At 52.1% G+C, this 25,642-nt stretch overlaps 2 protein-coding genes across 2 annotated transcripts; both read left to right on the top strand.

Moving 5' to 3' along the window:
- The first annotated feature begins 1,497 nt into the window (after window positions 1–1,497).
- On the top strand, window positions 1,498–20,881 carry PRPF8 (pre-mRNA processing factor 8). Its single transcript, XM_058037624.1, has 43 exons — window positions 1,498–1,558; window positions 1,688–1,797; window positions 1,875–2,043; window positions 2,765–2,929; window positions 3,023–3,241; window positions 4,518–4,730; window positions 4,850–4,975; window positions 5,052–5,157; window positions 5,644–5,834; window positions 6,005–6,124; window positions 6,201–6,390; window positions 6,562–6,681; window positions 6,984–7,118; window positions 7,215–7,344; window positions 7,656–7,852; window positions 7,959–8,165; window positions 8,254–8,417; window positions 8,731–8,857; window positions 8,980–9,172; window positions 9,512–9,699; window positions 9,911–10,149; window positions 10,652–10,798; window positions 11,734–11,944; window positions 12,031–12,147; window positions 12,231–12,478; window positions 12,663–12,842; window positions 13,078–13,213; window positions 13,768–13,937; window positions 14,223–14,352; window positions 14,548–14,694; window positions 14,878–15,038; window positions 15,497–15,688; window positions 16,275–16,512; window positions 16,738–16,866; window positions 17,416–17,529; window positions 17,638–17,811; window positions 18,047–18,240; window positions 18,543–18,782; window positions 18,869–19,010; window positions 19,189–19,329; window positions 19,575–19,714; window positions 19,852–20,054; window positions 20,572–20,881. The coding sequence occupies exons 2-43, from the start codon at window positions 1,698–1,700 to the stop codon at window positions 20,724–20,726; spliced, it is 7,008 nt and encodes a 2,335-aa protein (XP_057893607.1). The 5' UTR covers window positions 1,498–1,558; window positions 1,688–1,697; the 3' UTR covers window positions 20,727–20,881.
- Window positions 20,882–20,975: 94 nt separating this feature from the next.
- Window positions 20,976–25,213, top strand: RILP (Rab interacting lysosomal protein). Its single transcript, XM_058037664.1, has 8 exons — window positions 20,976–21,215; window positions 21,667–21,790; window positions 22,212–22,333; window positions 22,501–22,692; window positions 23,225–23,388; window positions 23,499–23,621; window positions 23,986–24,069; window positions 24,337–25,213. Exons 1-8 carry the CDS (start codon window positions 20,976–20,978, stop codon window positions 24,491–24,493), a joined length of 1,206 nt encoding a protein of 401 aa, XP_057893647.1. The 3' UTR covers window positions 24,494–25,213.
- The last annotated feature ends 429 nt before the right edge of the window (window positions 25,214–25,642 follow it).

Genomic DNA, 25,642 nt, shown 5'->3' with positions numbered 1-25,642 from the left:
TGGAGAAATCCACCGGCTCAGTCACGTTTCCTTTGTGTTGCAAATGAGCTTTAACACAAAATCTCTGCCTTGGTTTGAGGAGCAGGCACTGCTCACAGAGGGTGGCACGTGTTCTGAGATGGAGACACATTCCTGCTGGGCAGGGAAAACATGAGTGATCCATGGGCAGTGTGAGGCTGGAGACAATGTGTGCCCAAAGCTGCTTATATTTCTATTTGTGGAGAGCAGGGAAGCTTCCAGGTGCTGGGCACAACTCCTCCAGGTTTGGATGTGTCACCTCAAGCAGTGCTGAGGTGCCTGTGTGCCCCTCACAGCTCCCAGCTGGAGCAGAACTCTCACCCAGGGCTTTCTCTTTGGTTTGACCCACATATTCCAAATTTTCCAGGAGCTGCTGCAGTGATCCTTGCCCTTAGCACAGCTGAAAACGCTGCCTCTGCCCACAGCCGGGGTGTTTCTCAAGGCCTGGATTGTGTTCCCACATTCCTGCTGTCACATGGATGCCCTGTACCCCTGGCACGTGGGGCTGGGCACCAGGGGAGCCTGGTTTGGGCTCCTCTTAATCCGCCGTGGTTTTCCCACAGGGCTAAGGTGGGATAAGCAGCGGCTTTGCAGGTCACCGAGGTCGGACGTGGGGATACCTGTGCTTGTCCATCCCCATGGGAAGCGCCACAGCCTTGGCTGGAAAGGCTTTGGGAAGGACTCACCTCTCTGTTCCCACCATATAGAGGACCATGGATCTGGAAGGGGCATCTCCATCAGGGAACCACCCCTGCTCCAACCCCATCCAATTTCCTTCCAGAACAAACCCCTGTTCCCATGGAAAGCCCTAAGGCAAGAGCCTGCCCTGAGACCTGACAACACATTAAACGCACCCACAGTGAGCTGCCCTGACATTTCACAGCTGCTGGGCAAACACTGGAGGGCCCTGTGCTCCTGGAGAGGGGCAGCAAGGGGGCAGTGAGGTGGGTGGCTTCTTGCTGGGGGATCAGGGGCCACAGTGTGGCCATGGGGGCAGGGCTGGGGGTGAGGCATCACTGGGGCACAGCATCCCCTGCCTGCCTGGGCCACGGGGGCTGGCTGAGCGCACTGAGGGAATGTCCAGGCCCCGTGTTCCACCGGGGACATCACGGGGATTGTCCAGGATACCCAAAATGGGCTCCCCCCGTCCCTACCACCCCTCGGGAAGGGGGGAAGGCACCGTGGCGCCCCCTACAGCAGCGAGCAGTGGGCTACGCCAGGCGCTGTCCAATCAGAAGCGGCGCCGCGCTGTCACCGCCGCCCCTCTCCACCAATGGGAAGCAGCGAAGGGCGGGACCGGGGAAAGCGGGACAGTACACCGGAAGTGTGCGCCAGACACAACTTCCTCCCCTCTTCCGCCTTCAGTTCCGCCCCCACCTCTCCTTGCTCTGATAGGGTAAGCCAACTGTCTGTCAGACTTCCTGAAAGCTGATTGGACATCCCGCGCTGCCAGTCACGCCTACATCCGGGTCTCGCAGGCGCGGTAGCGACGGCGCGGCGCCGCCATTGTGGTGGGGGAGCGCGGGGGTCGCGGCTGCCGGTGAGGGCCGAGGGGGAGCGGCGGGCTCGGGGTGGGCCCGGGGCGGGCGGGAGTGACGGGGGAGCGGCCGGCGGCGGCCGCGCTGTGATTCTGTACCTCACCCTGAGCCCCTCTCCACGCTCTCCGCAGCAGCGTCGCCATGGCCGCCGTGTTCCCGTACCGCGGCGGCTGCGCCCCGGTGCCCAACCCGCTGGCGCCGCTGCCCGACTACATGTCCGAGGAGAAGCTGCAGGAGAAAGGTGGGTACGGCCCCGGCCCCCCAGATCCTCCTCCGGGGGGGGACAAGGCGTGACCCGGCGGCTCTGTGTCCCCGCAGCCCGCAAGTGGCAGCAGCTGCAGGCCAAGCGCTATGCGGAGAAGAGGAAATTCGGCTTCGTGGACGCGCAGAAGGAGGACATGCCCCCCGAGCACGTCCGCAAAATCATCCGCGACCACGGCGACATGACCAATAGGAAGTTCCGGCACGACAAGCGCGTCTACCTGGGGTAAGGGGTCCCCGGTGTGTGACAGCGGGAGCTCGGGGGATCCGCCGCTGATGCTTTGGTGGTTGTTAGGGGGAGAGATTCTTCTCCAAAAGTCTCTTCGTGCCCGTTGTAGCTCGCTTAGGATGCCCTGAGGTGTCAGTGCAGAGGAGGATCAGTGAAAGGAGTTGTTGCTTTGAATTTATGAGAAGAAATATTCGCCTGGATAGTGTATCATTGAAGGAGAAGCCCTTTCTCCAAAGGGCTTGCAGTGTCAGTGTTGCTGTGAGGTGTCAGTGCAAAAGAGCATCAGCAAAGGGAAATGTTCGTTTGAATTTATGAGAAAAAACTTTACCCTGCATAAAACAGTGTCTTAGAAGAAGTTGGGGAGAGTATGAAATGTTTTTTGAAAGATGAAAAAGCATCCTGAGTGCTTCTTTGCTGTTTGGGTGTAGAGAGCTGTCTAGTACACATCATGGCCTGCTGCAATAACTCACCATTACCCATAAAAACTCCAGAAACTCACTTTAAGACTTCCATTTCTGTTAGCAACATTGCTGAAAGCCACATCACTGGAAAACCTTTTGCTAGCCCAAAGGCAGAGTGGGAAATTCACGGATTTGGTTTTTGAACGGGTTAGATGTGCAGCTCTCAGGGAAAACTGGGAGCTTGTGGGGCTCATGGCAGCTGCTTGGCTGTCCCTGAGAGCCACTCCAGCGTGGTTTCCCTTGCTTTGTGGCTGCAGTGCTCTGAAGTACATGCCCCACGCTGTGCTGAAGCTGCTGGAGAACATGCCCATGCCCTGGGAGCAGATCCGAGATGTTCCTGTCCTGTACCACATCACCGGCGCCATCTCCTTCGTCAACGAGATCCCCTGGGTCATTGAGCCTGTCTACATTGCCCAGTGGGGGTAGGTGCCTTCTCCTTTACCCAGCTGGGCCAAACCTTTCTGCACCCACCATGAACCCCCCACTGATTTGAACTTCCCCCTGGTTTCCTGCAGCTCCATGTGGATCATGATGAGGCGGGAGAAGAGGGACAGGCGTCACTTCAAGAGGATGAGATTCCCCCCGTTTGATGATGAAGAACCCCCTCTGGATTATGCTGATAACATCCTGGATGTGGAGCCCCTGGAGGCCATTCAGCTGGAGCTGGATCCAGAGGAGGATGCCCCTGTGCTGGACTGGTTCTATGACCACCAGCCTCTGAAGGACAACAGGAAGTACGTGGCACTGGGAGAGGGGGGAAACAAACAGTGCAGAGCGGTGTGTAACCTTTGTGTGCTGTTGGTGGGGAGAGAAAAACCTTCCCTCAGGGGTGGGAGGGAAAACCTGAGTGTTGGGAAGGTGCAGGTTGCTCAGAGAAGCTGTGGCTGCCCCATCCCTGGAAGTGATCAAAGCCAGGTTGGATGGGGCTCTGGGATAGTGGAAGGTGGAAGGCTTGGAACAAGATGAGCCTTAAGGTTCCTTCCAAGCCAAACCATTCTGGGATTCTATGGTTCAACATCCAGCAAGGCCCCTCTATCCAGGAGGCCTGTGACCCACTCACCTGCTAAAAATTATGTTTCTGGCTGTGGTGTTTGTGATGAGGATGAGGTGAGAGGTGGGCATTTGACTCCATGGTCTCAGAAGGCATAATATAATATAATATAATATAATATAATATAATATAATATAATATAATATAATATAATATAATATAATATAATATAATATAATATAACATAATATAACATAATATAACATAATATAACATAATATAACATAATATAACATAACATAATATAACATTTATATAAATATTTATTGTTTGTTTATAATGTTATAATTTTCTATTAATTTATAATTTCTATATTTATATTTATTATATTATATTATATTATATTATATTATATTATATTATGCTATATTGAAGCTATACTAACGAAAGAGGAAGGGTACATCAGAAGGCTAGACAAGAATGAATATTAAAAACTCATGACTGACTCAGAGAGTCCAACACAGCTGGATGGTGATTGATCATTAAGTTAAAACAATTATGGAACCAATCAAACATGCACCTGTTGGTAAGACAATGTCCAGACCATATTACAAAGCAGCAAACACAGGAGCAGCAGTCAGATAATTATTGTTTTCATTTCTCTCTGAGGTTTCTCAGCTTCCCAGGAGAAAATCCTGGGCAAAGAGGATTTTTCAGAAAATGCCATGGTGACACTGACCATGCTGTAAAGCTGACAGCCTGCATTGTCTAGCTGGAATTTGAAATTTGCTCAAGGTGCAGAGATGTTCTGTGTGAGTTGGGACACAGAGGAGGAGAGGAACTGGAGCAGCATTTTCTGGGCAGGAGGAGTCCAGAGTGATCTTTAACAGTGCTGCAGCCTTTTCTTAAGTCTGGAGACACCCATGTGTCACCTGTCCATGATGAGTGCTGGGTGGCAGGAGGTGTTTGGTGACTCTGGTGCTGTGGCTGTGCTCAGTGTCCCTGCTCTGCTCTCCCAGGTATGTGAACGGCTCCACGTACCAGCGCTGGCAGTTCACTCTGCCCATGATGTCCACCCTGTACCGCCTGGCCAACCAGCTGCTCACTGACCTGGTGGATGACAACTACTTCTACCTGTTTGACCTGAAAGCATTCTTCACCTCCAAGGCACTCAACATGGCCATTCCTGGAGGTCCCAAGTTTGAGCCCCTCGTCAGGGACATCAATCTTCAGTAAGTGTTGGGTTTAGGAGAGATGAGTGGTTATCTGGGAAATGGGGATGTTTTCAGTCACAAATGTTTGTCTCTTTCACCCTGAATGCCTGCATAACAGTTTCTTGTCTCATTTTAAGGGATGAAGACTGGAATGAATTTAATGACATCAATAAGATCATCATCAGGCAGCCCATCAGGACAGAGTACAAAATCGCTTTCCCGTACCTGTACAACAACCTGCCACACCATGTCCACCTCACCTGGTAAGAGCAGCAGCCTCCTGAGCCAGGAGAGGAGGGAAAGGCTGTCAAAGGCTCTAATGCTTATTTTTTGTTGCAGGTATCATACTCCAAACGTTGTTTTCATTAAAACAGAAGATCCTGACCTCCCAGCTTTTTACTTTGATCCTCTGATAAACCCCATTTCACACAGACATTCTGTCAAGGTGAGTCACTGGGTTAACTGTGATAAACCCTAGCTGTGGAAATAGAGGGCTTTAGCATCTTGCTTCTGATAACAGCACACAAACATAAATATTTCAGAAGAAAGCACCAGCCCTTTAACAAAAAAAAAAAAAGCCACAGTTGTCATTTTAGTTTTCTTCTGGAGTTGCACAGAGTTGTCTCCTTTGGTTTCTGCAGGATAAAGCCAAATGTGTAATTAATGATTTTAGAGTCTTCTGACAGATAATTTGTCGTTTTGGTTGCTCTTGGTGTATTCAGGAGCTGGTATCTCCCTGCAGTTACCCCATAACACCTAACTCAGGGTCTGGTAGCCACAGTTTGCCTTGTTGGGTGCTTTTTGCTTCTCTCATGCTCAGTGCAGCCACACTTCTTCCATGAGAGCAAAGAGATGGATTTTTAACTTGCTCAACTCAGAAACTGAGCTGAAACAACCAGCAATCACCTTGTGTGATGCTTCTGTGTTTCAGAGCCAGGAACCACTGCCTGATGACGATGAAGAGTTTGAGTTGCCAGAGTTTGTGGAGCCTTTCCTGAAGGATACCCCTCTCTACACTGATAACACAGCCAATGGCATTGCCTTGCTGTGGGCACCACGACCCTTCAACCTGAGGTCTGGCAGGACCCGCAGAGCTCTTGACATCCCACTGGTCAAGAACTGGTGAGTTCTGTCCTGGGGGAAGGGCTGATGCAGTGATCGTGACATTATTACCTGAAAATTAAATAAAGACATTATGCTGGCTGGTTTCTAGAGATTTTAGGAGAATTTCTGGAGACTTTTGTCTAAGGAATGTGAGTTAGCTGAAGCTTTGGGGTGTGATTTATCCGCAGGTACCGTGAGCACTGCCCAGCAGGACAGCCAGTCAAGGTGAGAGTGTCCTACCAGAAGCTCCTGAAGTACTATGTCCTGAATGCACTCAAACACAGACCTCCCAAGGCCCAGAAGAAGAGGTGAGTGGGCTCTGTTCAGTGGGGACCTGCTGATCTCTGTAGGGATTGAGCTGATGGTGGTCTCTGCTCTCTCCAGGTACCTGTTCCGCTCCTTCAAGGCCACCAAGTTTTTCCAGTCCACCAAGCTGGACTGGGTGGAGGTTGGCCTGCAGGTGTGTCGCCAGGGCTACAACATGCTGAACCTGCTGATCCACAGAAAGAACCTGAATTACCTTCACTTGGATTACAACTTCAACCTGAAGCCTGTGAAGACCCTCACCACAAAGGTACCAGTCCGTGTGCTGTTGTACACAAGAGCAGAGTTTATGTGAAGGTTGTTGTGTAGTGAGGAAAGAGAGGTCACAACTGCCTCAGCTGCTCAGTTGTTGACCAGATTTGAGTTGTTTCACTCTTCTGTGACATTTTTACATAAATTCTGAATATTTTGTCTTTTCCAGGAAAGAAAGAAATCCCGTTTTGGGAACGCTTTCCATCTGTGCCGGGAGGTGCTGCGGCTGACTAAGCTGGTGGTGGACAGCCACGTCCAGTACAGACTGGGGAATGTGGATGCATTTCAGGTAAGCTTTTTGGCTTTTTGGTTTTAAATGTGGTGAGAAGAAGGTGAGAGGAGAATTGGAATATTTTATATGGGATGCACAAAGTGGCTGAATATTGCAGTGTTATGGAGAAGAGAGGAAACATTGAAAATATGCAGTACTGTTTGAAATTCTGCTTTTATATTAGTTTATAAGAATTGATCATTGTCTGAGCCAGCATTAGGAACTTTGTATGGCCTGATACAATCTGTCCAATAAACCTGGCTGCTGGAGGTGGTGTCTGAGGTGTTGGTTGTTGTCCCTGACTGTGTTCCTTATCTCAGCTGGCAGATGGCCTGCAGTACATCTTTGCCCACGTGGGTCAGCTCACAGGGATGTACCGGTACAAATACAAACTGATGAGGCAGATTCGAATGTGCAAGGACCTGAAACATCTCATCTACTACAGGTTTAACACTGTGAGTTCCACCTTTCCACATGATACTGACCCCATTTAAACTGAGGAATTCTGGACTGTCAATAAATGACCTGCTCTTGTGTCTCTGTTCTTCCAGGGGCCTGTGGGCAAAGGTCCTGGCTGTGGTTTCTGGGCTCCAGGCTGGAGAGTGTGGCTTTTCTTCATGAGGGGCATCACCCCACTGCTGGAACGCTGGCTGGGGAATCTGCTGGCCAGGCAGTTTGAAGGTCAGCACCCTGTAAATGCTGCACGTGGGAGGAGTGTGTGGTAAAGATTAATACTGTTTGCTTGCCAGCCAGTTCCCTGTTCATACTGGTGGTTTTTATCCATGCTCCACTGACCAACTTAGAGCTCTTTCAAGATCTGTGCCCCCAGAACAGATTCTAAGTGGAAGTGGGATTTCCTGCTCCATAGCCCCTTAATCATTTACTTCAGACTCCTGGCAGTGTAATTTCTCCAGACATCCTGCACCTCCTCAGGAATGAGGAGAATCACTGCCTGGTGGTGTCAGAATTCTGAAGGATTTTGCTTTTTCCAGGCCGTCACTCCAAGGGTGTGGCAAAGACTGTCACGAAGCAGCGCGTGGAGTCTCACTTTGACCTGGAGCTCAGGGCAGCTGTGATGCACGACATCCTGGACATGATGCCAGAAGGGATCAAGCAGAACAAAGCCAGAACCATCCTGCAGCACCTGAGTGAGGCTTGGCGCTGCTGGAAGGCCAATATTCCCTGGAAGGTAAAGCTCTCACCTGGCCTTTGGGTTCAGTTCTAACATCACCCAAGCGGAACTGCTCTCGGAAGGCTCCCACTCCTGCTTCCCTCAAATTCCTGTCCCTCCCCAGGTGCCAGGGCTGCCAACTCCTATTGAGAACATGATCCTGAGGTATGTGAAGGCCAAAGCTGACTGGTGGACAAACACAGCTCACTACAACCGGGAGCGGATCCGCCGGGGCGCCACCGTTGACAAAACCGTCTGTAAGAAGAACCTGGGCAGGCTGACCAGACTCTACCTGAAAGCTGAGCAGGAACGGCAGCATAATTACCTGAAGGTACTTCTGTCCTCCCTGAAATTGCCCAAATTAATGCTGTTCTCATAGGGAAGCTTTCACTGATGAATTTGGTGGTGTGGTTCTGCAGGATGGGCCTTACATCACTGCAGAAGAGGCCGTTGCTGTGTACACAACCACAGTGCACTGGCTGGAGAGCAGGAGGTTCTCCCCCATTCCTTTCCCACCACTGTCCTACAAGCATGACACCAAGTTGCTGATCTTAGCCCTGGAGAGGCTGAAGGAAGCTTACAGGTAAGCAGTGGGAAATTTTCATGATCTTTAGGGGCACTGGGAAAAATTTCTGTTTTGTTATCCATTATTCCTGTGATGGAGTATGGTATAAAATTTACCCTGGTGGACTGGTAAAGCTGTTGGTTTTGGTACTGCCAATTTATCTGGGAGTTCCTATTGACTCTGTCACTTGGGCAAAACCACTGCTGTGTTTGCAAGTTTGGGGATGTGGATTGTGAGGATTTACAGTTTGAACATTATCATTCATCAGTTTAATGCTGTGGCCCTTAGGCTGTTTGTGTGCAGGTGCTGAGCTGTTCTCCCTTGTTTTCAGTGTGAAATCACGCCTGAATCAGTCACAGAGAGAGGAGCTGGGCTTGATTGAGCAGGCTTATGATAATCCCCACGAAGCTCTGTCCAGAATCAAGCGTCATCTGCTGACTCAGAGAGCCTTCAAGGAGGTGAGTGAAAGCCTGGTGAAAGCCCAGCCATGTTTGCTGCATTCAGAAGCTGAATTGCACAAAAACTTTGTGTTTTCTCTCAACTACCAGCCTCAGTTTTTCCCCCTCTTTTTTTTTTTCAGGTGGGAATTGAGTTCATGGATCTCTACAGCCACTTGGTCCCTGTTTATGATGTTGAGCCCCTGGAGAAGATCACAGATGCTTATCTGGATCAGTACTTGTGGTATGAGGCTGATAAGCGAAGGCTCTTCCCTCCTTGGATCAAACCTGCTGACACTGAACCACCCCCACTGCTGGTGTACAAGTGGTGCCAAGGTCAGTGGGCTCTTGGATTCCATGCAAAAATGATTTTTCCTGTGGTTCCTTTGTGTCCTATGAGTCTCCTTAGAAGCTGAATTTTGGTTTTGTAATTTGCAGTCAATAATTACAATCAGGGATGTATTTTGTAGGTTAATACATGTGTGTATACTGGAGGAGGACAACTTGCACAGCAGCATTTATGGTTGATTACATAGTTTTCCTCCCACTTCTGGATAGACTGGAAGATCCAGAGTCTAAAAAATCAGGCATTGCAGGATTTATGTTGAGTTCCTGTATCCAGTGGCTGCTTCTGTGCTCTGATGTGTCAGATAACCCAAGATTTTGTTCCCTCAGGCATCAATAACCTGCAGGATGTTTGGGAAACGAGTGAAGGGGAGTGCAATGTGATGCTGGAGTCTCGCTTTGAGAAGATGTATGAGAAGATTGACCTGACCTTGCTCAACAGGCTGCTGCGTCTCATCGTTGATCACAACATTGCTGACTACATGACAGCCAAGAACAACGTGGTGATCAACTACAAGGTGATGGTTCTTGTCAGGAAAGGGGGTTTTGTGCTAAAAGGAACCCATGAGGGAGGAGGGTTTGGAAAAGAAGGAGCACAAGACTTGCCAAAGAAAGGTGATGAGGGAGTAAAAAAAAACCTTCAGGGTCGTGCTGAGGAATGGCTGCTCAGGTGAAAGGGTTCTGATGTGTTGGGATGTGTTTTCTCACAACTCCCCTTCATCTCCTCAGGACATGAATCACACAAACTCGTATGGGATTATCCGTGGGCTGCAGTTTGCTTCCTTCATTGTCCAGTACTATGGGCTCGTGATGGACCTGCTGGTGCTGGGCCTGCACAGGGCCAGTGAGATGGCAGGGCCTCCCCAGATGCCAAATGACTTCCTCAGCTTCCAGGACATTGCCACAGAGGTGGCCCATCCCATTCGCCTCTTCTGCAGATACATTGACAGGATTCACATCTTCTTCAGGTGAGATCTCTGGGCCCTGCTTTCCTCAGGTCAGCACAAAGGCAAGGAGGGTTTAATATGTTCCTGCTGCTGGCTTTTGTTCCTTTTGCTTTGAAGATCAGGAATATTTTAATTTACAGATTTCTGTGGAAAACTGGATGTCCACATGCCTCCTCTTGCTTTCTCAGTTTGCTTTTCTGCAGTTTCACTGGACCGATAGAAATACAACAATGTCAAGAAACACAAATGAATAGAAATAGAAATATGCCAGTTGTTAGAGATTTGGTAAATTAGAGACTGGTAAAATAAACCTTTTCTGTCTCTTCATGGGAAGGTAACCCAAACCCTGAGTTGCTCTGTTGCTAATGAAATTTCCCCCTTCCTTGGGAGGACACAAAAATGGGATAGTTACCTTCACACAGTCTGACAAACAGCTTTTCCTCATTTAATCCTTATCTTTCTGACCAGGCTGGTGTTGCTAAGTCAACCATGTAATTCCAGATCCTTTTTTGTGCATTTCCAGGTTTACAGCTGATGAGGCAAGGGACCTGATCCAGAGGTACCTGACAGAGCACCCTGACCCCAACAATGAGAACATTGTGGGCTACAACAACAAGAAGTGCTGGCCCCGGGATGCTCGCATGCGCCTCATGAAGCACGACGTGAACCTGTGAGTGCTGCAGCTGGGGAAAAAGTGCTGGGGAAAAGGGGAAAATTAGTGATAAATAACTGCTGGAGACTGGGGAAGAAGTGCTGGGAAAATCAGTGATAAATAACTGTTGGAGACTGGGGAAGAAGTGCTAGGAAAAAGGGGAAAATCAGTGATAAATAACTGCTGGAGACTGGGGAAGAAGTGCTGGGAAAATCAGTGATAAATAATTGTTGGAGACTGGGGAAGAAGTGCTGGGAAAAAGGGTAAAATCAGTGATAAATAACTGTTGGAGACTGGAGGAAAAGTACTGGGAAAAAGGGGGAAGTCAGTGATAAATAACTGTTGGAGACTGGGGAAGAAGTGGTAGGAAAAAGGGGAAAATCAGAGATAAATAATGCTGGGAAAAAGGGGAAAAAACTGTTGGAGACTAGGGAAGACGTAGGAAAAAGGGGAAAATCGGTGGTAAATAACTGTTATACTGGGGAAGAAGTGCTGGGGAAAAAGGAGAAAATCAGTGATAAATGACTGTTGGAGATGGGGGAAGAAGTGCTGGGAAAAAGGGGAAAATCAGTGATAAATAACTGTTGGAGACTGGGGAAGAAGTGCTAGGAGAATCAGGGATAAATAACTGTTGGAGACTGGGAAAAAGTGCTAGGAAAATCAGTGATAGATGACTGTTGGAGACTGGTGAAGAAGTGCTGGAAAAATCAGTGATAAATAACTGTTGGAGACTGGGGAAGAAGTGCTAGGAAAAAGGGGAAAATCTATGATAAATAATGCTGGGAAAAGGGGGAAAATCAGTGATAAATAACTGTTGGAGACTGATAGATGCACAGGATGAGATGTGAGAAGTGAGGGGTCTGCGCTGAAAGATTCGGGAAGCTCTGAGCCTTTGCCCAGTTGTTATTTGGGTATAAATCATGATGTGTCCCTGTGCCCATGGTGTTGTGCAGTGGCCGTGCTGTGTTCTGGGACATCAAGAACCGTCTGCCCCGCTCGGTGACCACGGTGCAGTGGGAGAACAGCTTTGTGTCCGTGTACAGCAAGGACAACCCCAACCTGCTGTTCAACATGTGCGGCTTCGAGTGCCGCATCCTGCCCAAGTGCCGCACCAGCTACGAGGAGTTCACCCACAAGGACGGCGTCTGGAACCTGCAGAACGAGGTGGGCTGGGACAGCAATCCCTGGGTGGGGCTTCCTTGGGTTGGAGAGGGGTCCCAGGAGGGGATTGATGGCTCTGTGCTCTCCAGGTGACCAAGGAGCGCACGGCTCAGTGCTTCCTGCGTGTGGATGATGAGTCCATGCAGAGGTTTCACAACAGAGTGAGGCAGATCCTCATGGCCTCTGGCTCCACAACCTTCACTAAGGTAAGGGAGGAGGGACATCTATGACAGCTTTCTAGAGATGCTTGGGAATGAGCCAGGAGCTGATCCTTTCCTTTCCTTTCTAGATTGTCAATAAATGGAACACAGCTCTGATTGGCTTGATGACTTATTTCCGGGAAGCTGTTGTAAATACTCAGGAGCTGCTTGATCTGCTGGTGAAGTGTGAGAATAAAATCCAGACTCGGATCAAGATTGGCCTGAACTCCAAAATGCCCAGCCGTTTTCCTCCTGTGGTGTTCTACACCCCTAAGGAGCTGGGAGGGCTGGGCATGCTCTCCATGGGCCACGTTCTCATCCCTCAGTCTGACCTGAGGTGAGTTGTGCTGTTCTAACTCCTGCATGACTTGAGTGTTCTCTCAGATGCTCTTTCCACTAAAAATATTCCAAGAGTGCTGAACCATGCCATGGTGCAGAGCTGTGTTGCCTTTACAGTAGCTCATGGCAGTGATGAGGCAAGTCCCAGTTCCTCCTACCTCATTCTTGTCTCTTTGCTCCAGGTGGTCCAAGCAGACAGATGTTGGCATCACTCACTTCCGCTCGGGAATGAGTCATGAGGAGGATCAGCTCATCCCCAACCTGTACCGCTACATCCAGCCATGGGAGAGTGAATTCATTGACTCTCAGAGGGTGTGGGCAGAGTATGCCCTGAAACGGCAGGAGGCCATAGCCCAGAACAGGTGTGTGTCCACATGAGGGAGGCAGGCAGCAGTGGGAAGTTTTGTGCTGTCTGGGGGTTTTGGAGACCTTGCTGGCCCTGTGGTACCTGCAGTGCTGTTCCCTCACCTCTGGCATTTTAGTGTCCCCTGCCAGAGCCCTGAGCTCTGTGTCATTTCTTTGATCTCATCTGAACTACTCGTTTGTGCATTGCTGTAAATTGAGAGGTAACAAAGTGTGGGGATTTTGTTCCTTCAGGCGTCTGACCCTGGAGGATCTGGAGGACTCATGGGACAGGGGAATTCCTCGGATTAACACCCTTTTCCAGAAGGATAGGCACACTCTGGCTTATGATAAAGGATGGAGAGTCAGGACTGACTTCAAACAGTATCAGGTACTGACAGGCAATTTCTCTTCACCTGTCCAAACAAAGTCCTTGTACCTTGCATTATTGCAGGTGCACTTCTGTCTCTCTGCTGCAGAAAGAATTTACAGCCTTGTGTTGGGACTGGTAGAGGCTATTTGGAGCCAAGTGCTCCAGAATTTGTAGCTTATCCCCTTTGGAATCATTTAGATAGATTGCAGTGTATTGGAGGAAACCACAATAAACACAACAACATATTACAGAATCAGTTCTGGAGAGAGAAGACTAATTCTCCCAAAATAAACGTTCCAAAATATTAAGTTTTCGTAACAGTGGAATAATTTGTTATTTAAAGCCTTTAATGACAGCTCTGTAGAAGGCCAGTCCCTGAAAGATAAAAATATCACCTGGGGTTCCACCCAGAGTGAATTGCAGAGTAGCACTGACAGAACTCGTGTTGCAGATGAGCTGTGTCCTCCAGCACTGAGGGCATGAAGCTTTTTACCTGCTCCCTGACCATCACCATGGTGTTGGCTCCTGCAGGTAGTGCAGCCAGGTGAGTGATCTGCTCTCTGTTTCTGCAGGTGCTGAAGCAGAACCCGTTCTGGTGGACACACCAGCGCCACGATGGCAAACTCTGGAACCTGAACAATTACCGCACGGACATGATCCAGGCTCTGGGCGGGGTGGAAGGCATCCTGGAGCACACACTCTTCAAGGGCACCTACTTCCCCACGTGGGAGGGTCTCTTCTGGTAAGAGGAGCTTTGCTGTGGGCTCTTGGCTCAGGCTGTGCTGGTTCTCTTGAGTTTCTGCTGGTTTTCAGTGGTCACTTCAGAACCTTGTGTAGATCAGTTGTGAGGGACCTGGGAGGGGGCTACAGCTGAACTTCTTGCAAACCCATGGAAATTTCTTGGCATGAAACAAAACTCCCAGCTCATGGCTGATCCCTGTGTCTGTTACAAGTGACACATGGCAGCAGAGATGGGGGACATCTCATTCAGTTGAATCTAATGCAGTTGATGATCTGTCCTTTATAGGGAGAAGGCCAGTGGCTTTGAGGAGTCCATGAAGTGGAAGAAGCTAACAAATGCCCAGAGATCAGGTTTGAACCAAATTCCAAACAGAAGATTCACTCTCTGGTGGTCTCCTACCATCAACAGAGCCAACGTAAGTACCTGGTGTTTGTCCCTCTAGGAGCAGACAACGCTTTTCCACTGAAATTAGAGCAGTTAATTGATCCAATTAATTATCAGAATGTCTCTTAGAGAGGTACTAAACCTCCTTAACAGGTTTAAGTGCTCCATTTTTAAAATTCCCTCAGTTGTGCTGTTGTGTGTTCTCACAGCTGCTTTTCCCTTGCAGGTGTATGTTGGGTTCCAAGTGCAGCTGGATTTGACAGGGATCTTCATGCATGGCAAAATCCCCACGCTGAAGATTTCCCTCATCCAGATTTTCCGAGCTCACTTGTGGCAGAAGATCCATGAGAGCATTGTCATGGATTTGTGTCAGGTGAGCAGTGTTACCTTGGTTTGTTTCTGTGCCCTTTTGGAGCAGGACCAGTCTTCCCCCAGCAATTTGGCAGAGAAAGGGAAGAAATGGAAAATGGGATTTTCCTGACTGCCTTGGTGTTGAGGATAGATTCCTTATCTGGGTTGCTTGAACACATCTCATCTTTAATTGCCTTTTCCCCAGGTGTTTGATCAAGAGCTGGATGCTCTGGAGATTGAGACAGTGCAGAAGGAGACAATCCATCCCAGGAAGTCCTACAAGATGAACTCCTCATGTGCAGATATCCTTCTCTTTGCTTCCTACAAGTGGAACGTGTCACGTCCATCCTTGCTGGCAGATTCCAAGTGAGTTTTTTCCATCTCCTCAGTCTCCCTGCAGTGCAGAGCTGCTGTCATCCAGAGCCTCTGTGTCTCTTGGGCATTTGGGGACACTGGAGATTGTGCCCAGCAGTGCACAGGGCTTGTTTGGGTAGGTGGTTGCAGCACCTCCTGGCACTGCCTTTGCTCCTGTCCTCTCCTCGGGGTGAACTTTCCCCTGAGCTGTTGAAGGTTCCTCTGCAAACCCCACAAAGCTGAGCTGGCCCAGGGCCAGAATCTGGAGTGAATCCTCACCAGACAATCCCTGGACTCACTGCTGCTTTGTTTAAACCTTTCACCAGCCTCTGCATTCACTGCTGTGTGAGAGAACAGCAGGGTCCCTTTCCAGGGTGGATATGAGCTGGCTGCAGTGTCCATGCTAGATGACAATTACTGCAGGAGAATTCTGTGCCAGATGAGGTTGTTGTGGGCTGTTTTCTCCTCAGGGATGTGATGGACAGCACCACCACCCAGAAGTACTGGATTGACATCCAGCTGCGCTGGGGCGACTACGACTCGCACGACATCGAGCGCTACGCCAGGGCCAAGTTCCTGGACTACACCACAGACAACATGAGCATCTACCCCTCTCCCACTGGGGTGCTCATTGCCATTGATCTGGCCTACAACTTGCACAGGTCAGAGCTGCACCTTCTTCTGTGGTTTCATTTCTAGGGTTGGGATTGGTGGTTTGTGGGAATTGTCTCAGTGCATCTCCAGACTGGGTTGTATTCCAGGCAGGAGGAGAAGGCAGAAGCTGGAGATGGCAGTGAGTGGGATAAGGCATCTCAGGTTGCCCAGTTTTGCTCAGTAGTAGTGGTTCAGTTCCCTCAGTTCATTAATAATTTGTTTCTTAGGATATTTCTGTCAGACTGTTGTTGGAGCTGAAGGACAGGCCTTGTTTCAAAGCCCTTACAAGTGGGGACAGCTATTTCTCACTGGAAACAAGGGGCAGAGTCACAAATCTGTTCTCCAGTGTGTTTGTTGGAGATGGTGCAGCTTTTCTGGGACTGCAGCATGTGTTTGCTTTGGCTTCCCACTGAGGGGATGTAGGTAAAAGCCATAGGTGCCCACCTCCCAGGGCATTACAGAAGTCACACTGCAGCACAAAGTTGTATTTTCAGCAGGTAGAAAGGGGTCTAGCTGCTGCATGGAAAGACTTGAGTGGGGCTGTCACCTCTTCAAGTCTAATGGTAACAAACTTCTGTTTGTTTCCTCCTTCAGTGCTTATGGGAACTGGTTCCCTGGGAGCAAACCCCTGATCCAGCAGGCCATGGCCAAAATCATGAAAGCAAACCCTGCCCTGTATGTGCTGAGGGAGCGGATCCGCAAAGGGCTGCAGCTCTACTCCTCAGAGCCCACTGAGCCCTACCTGTCCTCCCAGAACTATGGGGAGCTCTTCTCCAACCAGATCATCTGGTTTGTGGATGACACCAATGTGTACAGAGTCACCATCCACAAGGTGAGGCCTGAGGGATGCTCAGGGAAAGAACTGAATGGGGTGGAGGTTTCCATGCTTGATGGAAATCTGGGAGTCAACACATGGACCCAGATTTTTGCAGAGTGCACAGGGCAGCTCTTACATTTCCCTCACAGCTCAAAGCACACAGAGAGTTGGCTCTTGTGTAAAGGTGTGGGTGGGCTCAATTTATCTCCCTGCACTTCTCACTCTCACTTTTTCCCTCAGACTTTTGAAGGGAATTTGACCACAAAACCCATCAACGGAGCCATTTTCATCTTCAATCCCAGAACTGGGCAGCTCTTCCTGAAGATCATCCACACCTCTGTGTGGGCAGGACAGAAACGTCTGGGACAGGTAGGGCTTGGATGTGAGCTGGGGGTGGGCTCAGACTGCTTGGGGAACTCCCTTGAGCAGAAAACATGACAAAGATCTTCATCTTCCTGCCTCTTAATGGGTTTGGAGCTCCAAAGTCCAAGTGGTCAGGCAGGCAGGAGCATGGGGTATAAAAGTGGAGGAACACAGGCATTGCTGCTGGAAGGATTTTGAGATTCTGAGGTGTAGAGACCCCATATCATCAAGCAGAGCTTGAGGAACAGTGCTCTGCTCCGTGTTACACTTGGCTGTACATCCAGTGCAGTGAGACAGCTCAGGTGGCAAATCCAGGGAGGTGGAGTAGCCAGCTGGTTTTTTCTGAGCCACTCAGGAGTAACTGAGCTCCAGGAATGGGAACTGCCCTCTGTGATCAGTAAGGAGGAAATGCTGGGCCTTGTCACCGATCTGGAACAAGCCATAAATTCCAGTTGTATTTTTAGAATTTGGTTTGCGTCCCTTTGGTTCCCAGAGACATGGAGAGGCTGCTGGAGAGCAGGGGGATATTTCTCTAACCCTGCTGTCTTTCTGCAGCTGGCCAAGTGGAAGACTGCTGAGGAAGTGGCTGCCTTGATCCGATCCCTGCCCGTGGAGGAGCAGCCAAAGCAGATCATAGTGACACGGAAGGGCATGCTGGACCCACTTGAGGTAAGGCTGCAGCTCCCTGAGGATGTGGAAAATCTGTGGGAGATAACAGGACACTTCTGTGTCATGTTCTGCAGTAGCTGTGAGCTAATTCCTCCTGATAAACTCCAGGTGCACTTGCTGGATTTCCCCAATATTGTGATCAAAGGCTCGGAGTTGCAGCTGCCCTTCCAGGCCTGTCTGAAAGTGGAGAAGTTTGGTGATCTCATCCTGAAGGCCACTGAACCCCAGATGGTTCTCTTCAATCTCTATGATGACTGGCTGAAAACCATCTCTTCCTACACAGTAAGCACACATGTGTCTCCTGCATTTTGCTTTGCTGCTGATAAATGAGGCAGGAGCCAAGGGCTCAGATATCCCTGATGATTTGTTTGGGAGCACTTGGCTCTGAATCTGCCTGGATTTTCCTTTACATGGATTTCCCTGGCTATTCCCATATGCTCAAACAGAGGAATGCTGTTCTAGGGCCTTGTACATTTAATTTTCTTCTTCCTAACTCCATCTTCTTTCCATCTCCCAGGCGTTCTCCCGTCTGATCCTGATTCTCCGGGCGCTGCACGTGAACAACGATCGAGCCAAAGTTATCCTGAAGCCAGACAAGACAACCATCACTGAGCCTCACCACATCTGGCCAACCCTGACAGATGAGGAGTGGATCAAGGTGGAGGTGCAGCTGAAGGATCTCATCCTTGCTGACTATGGCAAGAAGAACAAGTAAGCCATAATGCTGTCAGCCTTTCCTTCTGCCATAAAGGCTGTGGGCAGGGGTCTTTGTCAGTGCACTCTCAGCTTTGTTGGGGATCTGGTTAATTTTAAAAACTTTCTGGTAATGCAGATAAAAATGTCTGCACCAAATCACTGATCTAAACATGTGATCATGGCCCCTCTTTTGTTCAAAAAGTTTGGTTTAATTTTTTTATAGTGCCCAGAGTGGGTGTTCTGAGCTTGTGCCTGCAGGTGAGAAGGCTCCAGAATGTGTTTTGAAATGCCTGACTCGGGTGAATTTTCTCTCCCAGCGTGAACGTTGCATCCCTGACCCAGTCAGAGATCCGAGACATCATCCTGGGCATGGAGATCTCTGCCCCATCTCAGCAGAGGCAGCAGATTGCAGAAATCGAGAAGCAAACCAAGGAGCAGTCGCAGCTGACGGCCACGCAGACCCGCACGGTGAACAAACACGGGGATGAAATCATCACCTCCACCACCAGCAACTACGAAACCCAAACCTTCTCCTCCAAGACTGAGTGGAGGGTCAGGTAGGAAGGCAGGCAGGGGTGGTGGGAAGGGTTGGAATGCTCAGGGAGGATCTGTGCCCCCTCTGATCACTGTCTCCTCCTCACAGAGCAATCTCTGCTGCCAACCTCCACCTGCGGACAAACCACATCTATGTCTCATCAGATGACATCAAGGAGACAGGTTACACCTACATTCTTCCCAAAAATGTGTTGAAGAAGTTCATCTGCATCTCAGACCTGAGAGCCCAGGTGAGTGTGCAGGGAGTTTGTTACAGCTGTGCCCCACTCAAGCACACCAGGGGAGAAAGGGCTGGGAACCTGCTGTGCTTTGTCCACGTGGATCCCTCTGATGCTCTCCTCAGGAATTAAGGAGTTCCCACTCACAGATATCTCTTCTGGCTTTCTAAGGCAGGTGTGTGTGTTTCAGATTGCAGGTTACCTGTATGGAGTGAGCCCCCCAGACAACCCCCAGGTGAAGGAGATCCGGTGCATTGTGATGGTGCCCCAGTGGGGGACACACCAGACCGTGCACCTCCCAGGGCAGCTGCCACAGCACGAGTATCTCAAGGTGGGTAGAGAGAGGTTCAGCTTCCAGGGTGGGTGGAAGGTCATTAAAAAGGACCTGAAGTGGTGGAACAGCTTTCCTTGGTCTTTTGTAGTTGTAGGACTGAAGGGGCTCAGTCTGAAGCCAGACTGAAGTCAGATTGAGATCAAGTGAGAGGGAAGCCTGTGATCTCTGTGTCCTTTTTGCCAGGCTTGAAGTGGTCTCATTTTAAATGGTTTTGAATTTTCTCTAAACCACTCTTTTTACAGGAAATGGAACCTCTGGGGTGGATTCACACCCAACCAAACGAGTCCCCTCAGCTGTCACCACAGGATGTCACCACCCACGCCAAGGTCATGGCTGACAACCCCTCCTGGGATGGGGAGAAGACCATCATCATCACCTGCAGGTGAGGGGCAGGGAGGCTTCTGGTGCAGAGCTGGAGAACTCAAAATAAAATCGGCACTAAGGGATTGTTGGCTCATTCCTGCTACCCCTCCTCTGCCGCAGGTGAGTCTGACTTGCCTCCTTTCTTCTCCTTTTCAGTTTCACCCCTGGCTCCTGCACGCTCACAGCCTACAAGCTGACCCCGAGCGGGTACGAGTGGGGCCGGCAGAACACGGACAAGGGCAACAACCCCAAGGGGTACCTGCCCTCCCACTACGAGAGGGTGCAGATGCTGCTGTCTGACCGCTTCCTCGGCTTCTTCATGGTCCCAGCACAGGGCTCCTGGAACTACAACTTCATGGGTGAGCTGGCCTGGGGAGGGGAGGGAAAGGAGGCAGTGTGAGGAGCTTGGGGAGGGAGGAATAGCTCCTTATCCCCTCCAAGGCTTTTTCAGAGTGGCTGGCAAGGATACCAGCACTGTGCCCTGAACTTTACACAGTACCAGTTCAATTGGGTTTTTTTTGGTGGCTCGAGAGGAAAAATAGATCCCATGTCTGTCAGGATTGTAGTGCATGGTCTATCGCTACTGAATAATTAATCCCTGTCAGGCAGGAGAGATAATGGAAAATGCAAAAGAGAAGCTATTCCCAGTAGGGAGGTGCTGGTATCATGAACACCACGGGCAGCTGGAGAAAGGGTCAGGAAATGAGAGTGACAGAACACTCGACTAGCACAAAAGGATTATAAATCTCTTGAGGGGAGGAAGCCAAAGAGGGATAATTTTGTGGGTTTAGAACTTTCTCCTGGCAGGGAAATGGTCATAGAAGGGTGGAGGAGGCAGAAGGGGTGCTCATGTGGGTGACACTCCCTCTTCTCCAGGTGTCCGCCACGACCCCAACATGAAGTACGAGCTGCAGCTCGCCAACCCCAAGGAGTTTTACCACGAGGTCCATCGCCCCTCTCACTTCCTCAACTTCGCGCTGCTGCAGGAGGGGGAGGTTTACTCTGCCGACCGCGAGGATCTCTACGCCTGATCCTGCCCGCGCCCCTTTAGTACTGTTGATATTCAACAGCGTGTTCGTGTTCCCCCCCCCTTTCCCCTCCACTGCGCCCCGCTCGCCCCCCTCACCCCTCGCGTTGTTGTTTTTTTTCCCCACTTTTCCTCTCAATAAATTTTGTACGAACGGGAGCATTGCTGAGGGAGCGCGGAGATCCCGCCTCGGGGGCGGCCCCGGACGGGGCGGGCCGGGCCGGGCCGGGCGGAGCCGCGCGGGCGCGGGGCGATGGCGGAGCCGCTGTGGCGAACGCCGCCGGCCCGGCTGGCCCCGCCGCACGTCTACCGCATGGCGGGGGCGCTGGGCGCCGAGCTGCGCCGCCTCTCCGCCCGCTTCGGGCCCGACGCCGTGGCCGGGCTGGTGCCGCCCGTGGTGCGGCTGCTGGAGCTGCTCGAGGCGCTGGTGGCCCCGCCGGCCGCTGAGGGGGAGGCGCCGGCGGCAGCGCCGGCCGGGCCGCAGGAGGCGGAGGTGAGCTGGGAGCCGGTGGCGCCGAGCCACGCTTGTCCCCGCTGGAGTGGCCCTGGGGACGGCGCCGAGCCGGCTGGTGGCTTTTCCCGGGGAATGGGGCTGGCACGGGTGTCCCGCGTTTTATGGGACGGCTGTTCCCGTTCCCTGTGGGGACGACTCCGACCTCGTTGATCCCGTTCCCCGTGGTGATGGCTCCGACCCCGCTGTTCCCTTTTCCCAGGGGATGGTTGTCCGTGGTGTCCCCATCCCCTGGGACGGCTCTGATCTCGCTATCCCTGTCCTCTGGTATGGGTCTGACCCAGCTGTTCCCCTTTCCGGGATGGTGGCACTGTCCCCACTGTCCCTTATCTCCTGGGCAGCCTCTGACCTGGCTGTCACCGTCCGCTGCTCAGGGCTGTCCTGGCTGTCACTGCCCGCGGGGGTGGCTCTGACCCGGTGTCCCCGTCCCCAGGAGCCGGAGCAGAGGCTGTGGGAGGCCGAGCGCCGGGAGCGAGCCCTGCACGGCCGCCTGGCCTGCCTGGAGGAGCAGAACCGGCAGCTCCTGGGGCAGCTTGCCGAGAGCCAGTCCCAGGAAGGTGGGTGTCCCCGTGGGGTTGGGGTCCCCCATGCCACACGGTGTCCCTGTGGAGCGGCAGGCTGGGTGCAGGGCTGAACTTGTTCTTCTAGAGTCTGGAATGCTGCTCTCCTTTCCCTCACCTTGGATACCTGTCCTAGCAGGGAGCACAGGCATTACCTTGTTCTGCAAATCGGGGATCCCAAACCTCCAAAGCACCTCGAAAGCCCCCAGAAGGGTGATGGAGGCAGGCACAGGATTTGGGCTGCTGTGGCAACACAAGGATGTTCCAGGATCAGTCTAAAACTCTCAGTTCCCTTCTTTCCACTGTGAGATTACCAGGAACGAGTCAGACTTAGCAGAAGCATTGAGGAACTTGATAGCATTGTGGGCTTGAGGGAGTCCCTGGGGGACTCTGACTCCTGTCCTGTGTGTGCTCCCAGACAGCACGGCACGGAAGGAGCGGGAGGTGATGCTGCGGCTCAAGGAGGTGGTGGACAGGCAGAGGGATGAGCTCCGTGCCCAGGCCCACGAGATCGTCTGCAAGAGCCGGGACACGGAGGCGGTGAGGGCGGGGAGCTCAGGGGTGCGGTGTGCCAGGGCCCGGGCAGCTGCTTTCATGTCACATCCCCCTCCCCGGGGCTGTCACAGCTGCTGAGCCTGCTGGGCAGGTGGCACTGCTGTCCCTGGGTGGGGACACTGCCTCACCTCTGGCTGCCCTGGGCCCTCCAGCTGCAGGAACAGCTCCAGCGCTTCATGGCCATGAACGAGGAGCTGCGGCACAAGGTGGCCGTGGTGCAGGCCCAGCTCAAGAGTGCTCTGGAGCAGAAGTCAGACCTGGAGGCTGCCATGCTGCAGAGCCAGAGGGAAATGAGCAGGAGGAGCAGGACAGCCCTGGAGAGCCGGCAGCCAGAGCCTGGCATGGTGAGTCTGAGCTGTGACCCCACACCAGAGCCTGGTGTGGTGAATCCAAACTGTGACCCGAAACCAGAGCCTGGTGTGGTGAGTCTGAGCTGTGACCCCACACCAGAGCCTGGTGTGCTGAGTCTGAGCTGTGACCCCACACCAGAGCCTGGTGTGGTGAGTCTGAGCTGTGGCCTCGCTGCTGCTGGCCGTCACCAACACTGACCCCACGTTCCCAGCCTTGTGTGGAGCTTTTGGCACACCCAGACGTGGCTATTCAAGGAAACCCCACAGATTAAAAGTGAATAGTGTGGTGGTGTCTGCAATGCCACCAACACCTTCTCTGTAGAAGTGTTATGGGTGGAGCAAGATGAGGTGACAGGAGTTAACAGTAGATGGGACAGAGGATGAGGGAGGTTTGCCATGTGTGGTTGCTGGCTGAGATGAGAACATTTTTGAGGCTTTTCCATTTTTGCCTGCATGTGCACCCCGCCTTTGGGTGGGGGTTTTGAGGTCTCTGCTTGCCTGCTGACTCTCTTTCCATGCCCTCCAGGAGGGAGCCCTGTCACCCTCAGAGGAGCCACAGCACCAGGATGGGGACAGGAGTCCTGCTCACTGCTGCTTCTCCAAGGAAGAGCTGCAGCAGATCCTGCAAGAGAGGAATGAGCTCAAGACCAATCTGTTCTTGGTGCAGGAGGAGCTGGCCTATTACCAGAGGTGAGTCCTGTCCCTGCAGCCACCCCTGGCCCAGCAGAGGCTGCTCCCACCACAGCCAGAGCAGAATCTTCCCCAGGTTCTTGCTTAACCAGCTGGCTGCTTTTTACCAGGGAGCTGCTGAACGAGGAGAGAATTCCCAGCTTCTTCCTGGATGCAATGAAGTCAAATATCAAAAAACAGAGGAAAAAAATCAGAGCCAAAATGCTGGGAACGACGGAAGAGTCGGGGAGCAGGTGAGTCTGGCTGGGTGCTGGGATCCTCCCGTGCAGGGTGGGGGCTGGCTGCCCTGCTCCAGCATTTCCATGTGCTTGATGCCCTGGATTGGAGCCTCCCCAAGCCCAGATCTGCCTCCTCCCTCCAGAGATCAAAGGTTTGATGTCTGCAGTTGATGTGTTGCTCTGGCATAGCTGTGCCACTGGGGCTCGTGTGTCCCTGTCACCAGTCAGGCATGGCCTGGCCAAATGCCACTTGTCCCTTGCGTGCATGTGACAAAAGGGAGGTGAGGTGGTGGCACTGGGAGCACTGGACAAACACCAGAGTGGCTCCAGCACTCGCTGCTGTGGCTCAGTGCAGGTTTGCCCCCATTTCTTTGTGCAGTGATGAAGACGAGGGCTCCTGGCTCCCAGGTCATGGCACAGACTGTGTGGATGCTCAGCCTCCAGAATCCAAAATTAGGAGCTTGTAAGTTTGCTCCTGTGCTGGTAGGAATGGGAAGCTCTGCCAATGGAGAGAGGTTTGGGGTTTGGCTGGGACCTGGCAGCTGTGGAGCTTGGATGTGATGGGAACAGAGTCAGCAGGGCTGGCAGGGATGCTGTCAGAGCAGGGAGTGCTGTTTTAGGGGGATCTGCCTTGTCCTGGGTGCCACATCACCACAGAGGGAGGTTGGGATTCTGCATCCTCCCTGGGGAAGTTCTTCTCCCCCATAGCCCTTCTCTGCTCTCTCTGCAGTTTTGGGCTGTGGTACCAGGGCAGCAGCAAAGATCCCCCCTCATCCAGCTGCCCTGGAACCTGGGAAATCATTGACTCACTGGACACACAGCTGGAGCCAGAGGGAGAGAGCAAGGCAGGGTCCAGCTGCCCTGACAGAGCCACAGCAGCACTCTGACCCCACGGCAACGGGAGCAGGATCTGTCCTCGCAGCAGAACTTCCTGGATCCTCTTCTTCCAGTGGATTCCAGAGCAGCACAGCAGCCCTGGCACTTCCCTGTGCCACGGTGGTGGCAAAGCCACAGCGTGGGCAGGTTCCTGCAGACCCACTGGGACACTTGGATGTGGGCTGCCAGCCTGGCTGGGACAGCTCAGCACCTCTGGGCACCTCTGCCCACCAGCCACCCTTTCACTGTGCCCACAGCTTCGCTAAGAGGGGCCCTCACAGCTGGGCCCCCTCCCCACTGCTCCCTGCTTGCAGCTCAGCATGGTGGGGGGCTGCACCCTCTTCCTTCTCCACCCCCCAAAAGGGATCTTCCATCCCCTGGTGGCTCTCTGCAAACCCCTCTGCTCACAGCCCACAGCTGCCCCGTCCTGCTCTGTGGGTGTTTTACCTCACCCCTTTCTTTAGTAGCTCCCCAATCCCTGCAATGTGAAGGTGCAGTTGGGGTGCCCTGGGGTCCCCACAGGGCTGGGGGGGGGCTGAGCACACTGCACTGGGTGTCCAGGTGCTCCTGTGGCTGGAGCCAACAGGATCAGCACCTCCAGGGCCACTCCTGCACTTCTCAGGCTTGGGGTGAATCAGTTTTGTACTGACACCTCTTCCTGGCACCTCTGGGACCTGGCAGACTGGAACAATCCTTGTGTTCATGGGGGCATCAGTCCCCTCAGATCAGGTACTTTCTACCTTTAATTTGGAAATAAATCAGTCTTGTTTTTCCTCTGAGGTTCTGCCTGCAGCCTCTGCTCTCTGCTTGGGGAGGGCTGGGTGATGCTCCCAGATTTCCCTTACCCTTCTCCTGATGGCTGTGCCCCCTGAGCCCCTTCTGGTGGGGAGGGGGCTCCAGGGGTGTGATCCCACAGTGCTGGGCATGGAGGAGTTAATTCCTGCATGGCCAAGGGGTGCTTCCAGCCCGGAGCCCCCCCGGCTGAGCTGGCCTTGGGTAGGAAAATGGTGTTTCCTGTGCATCTGCTGACACTGACACAAAGCTCCTGGGGACGTGGCAAGGTGGGGCAGTGGCCAGCAGCCCTTCAAAGGCCAGCACAGGACAGGCTGTGTTGCTGTGGGGGACAAGGGGACCCCTCCTCTAAGCCCCTGCCAGGGTTT

This window comes from Melospiza georgiana, chromosome 19, assembly GCF_028018845.1.
Source record: "Melospiza georgiana isolate bMelGeo1 chromosome 19, bMelGeo1.pri, whole genome shotgun sequence".
NCBI classification, from domain to species: domain Eukaryota; kingdom Metazoa; phylum Chordata; class Aves; order Passeriformes; family Passerellidae; genus Melospiza; species Melospiza georgiana.
This window is presented reverse-complemented; position numbering and strand designations above follow the sequence as displayed.

What these genes read in the sequence shown, in the direction of transcription:
- PRPF8 (XM_058037624.1), top strand. Translation starts at nt 1,698, where the DNA reads ATGGCCGCCGTGTTCCCGTACCGCGGCGGCTGCGCCCCGGTGCCCAAC. An exon ending in GGCAGCATAATTACCTGAAG is followed by an intron (nt 8,166 to 8,253) that starts GTACTTCTGTCC and finishes GTGGTTCTGCAG; the next exon opens with GATGGGCCTTACATCACTGC. An exon ending in TCTCAGACCTGAGAGCCCAG is followed by an intron (nt 19,011 to 19,188) that starts GTGAGTGTGCAG and finishes TGTGTGTTTCAG; the next exon opens with ATTGCAGGTTACCTGTATGG.
- RILP (XM_058037664.1), top strand. Translation starts at nt 20,976, where the DNA reads ATGGCGGAGCCGCTGTGGCGAACGCCGCCGGCCCGGCTGGCCCCGCCG. An exon ending in CGAGAGCCAGTCCCAGGAAG is followed by an intron (nt 21,791 to 22,211) that starts GTGGGTGTCCCC and finishes GTGTGCTCCCAG; the next exon opens with ACAGCACGGCACGGAAGGAG. An exon ending in GAGCTGGCCTATTACCAGAG is followed by an intron (nt 23,389 to 23,498) that starts GTGAGTCCTGTC and finishes GCTTTTTACCAG; the next exon opens with GGAGCTGCTGAACGAGGAGA.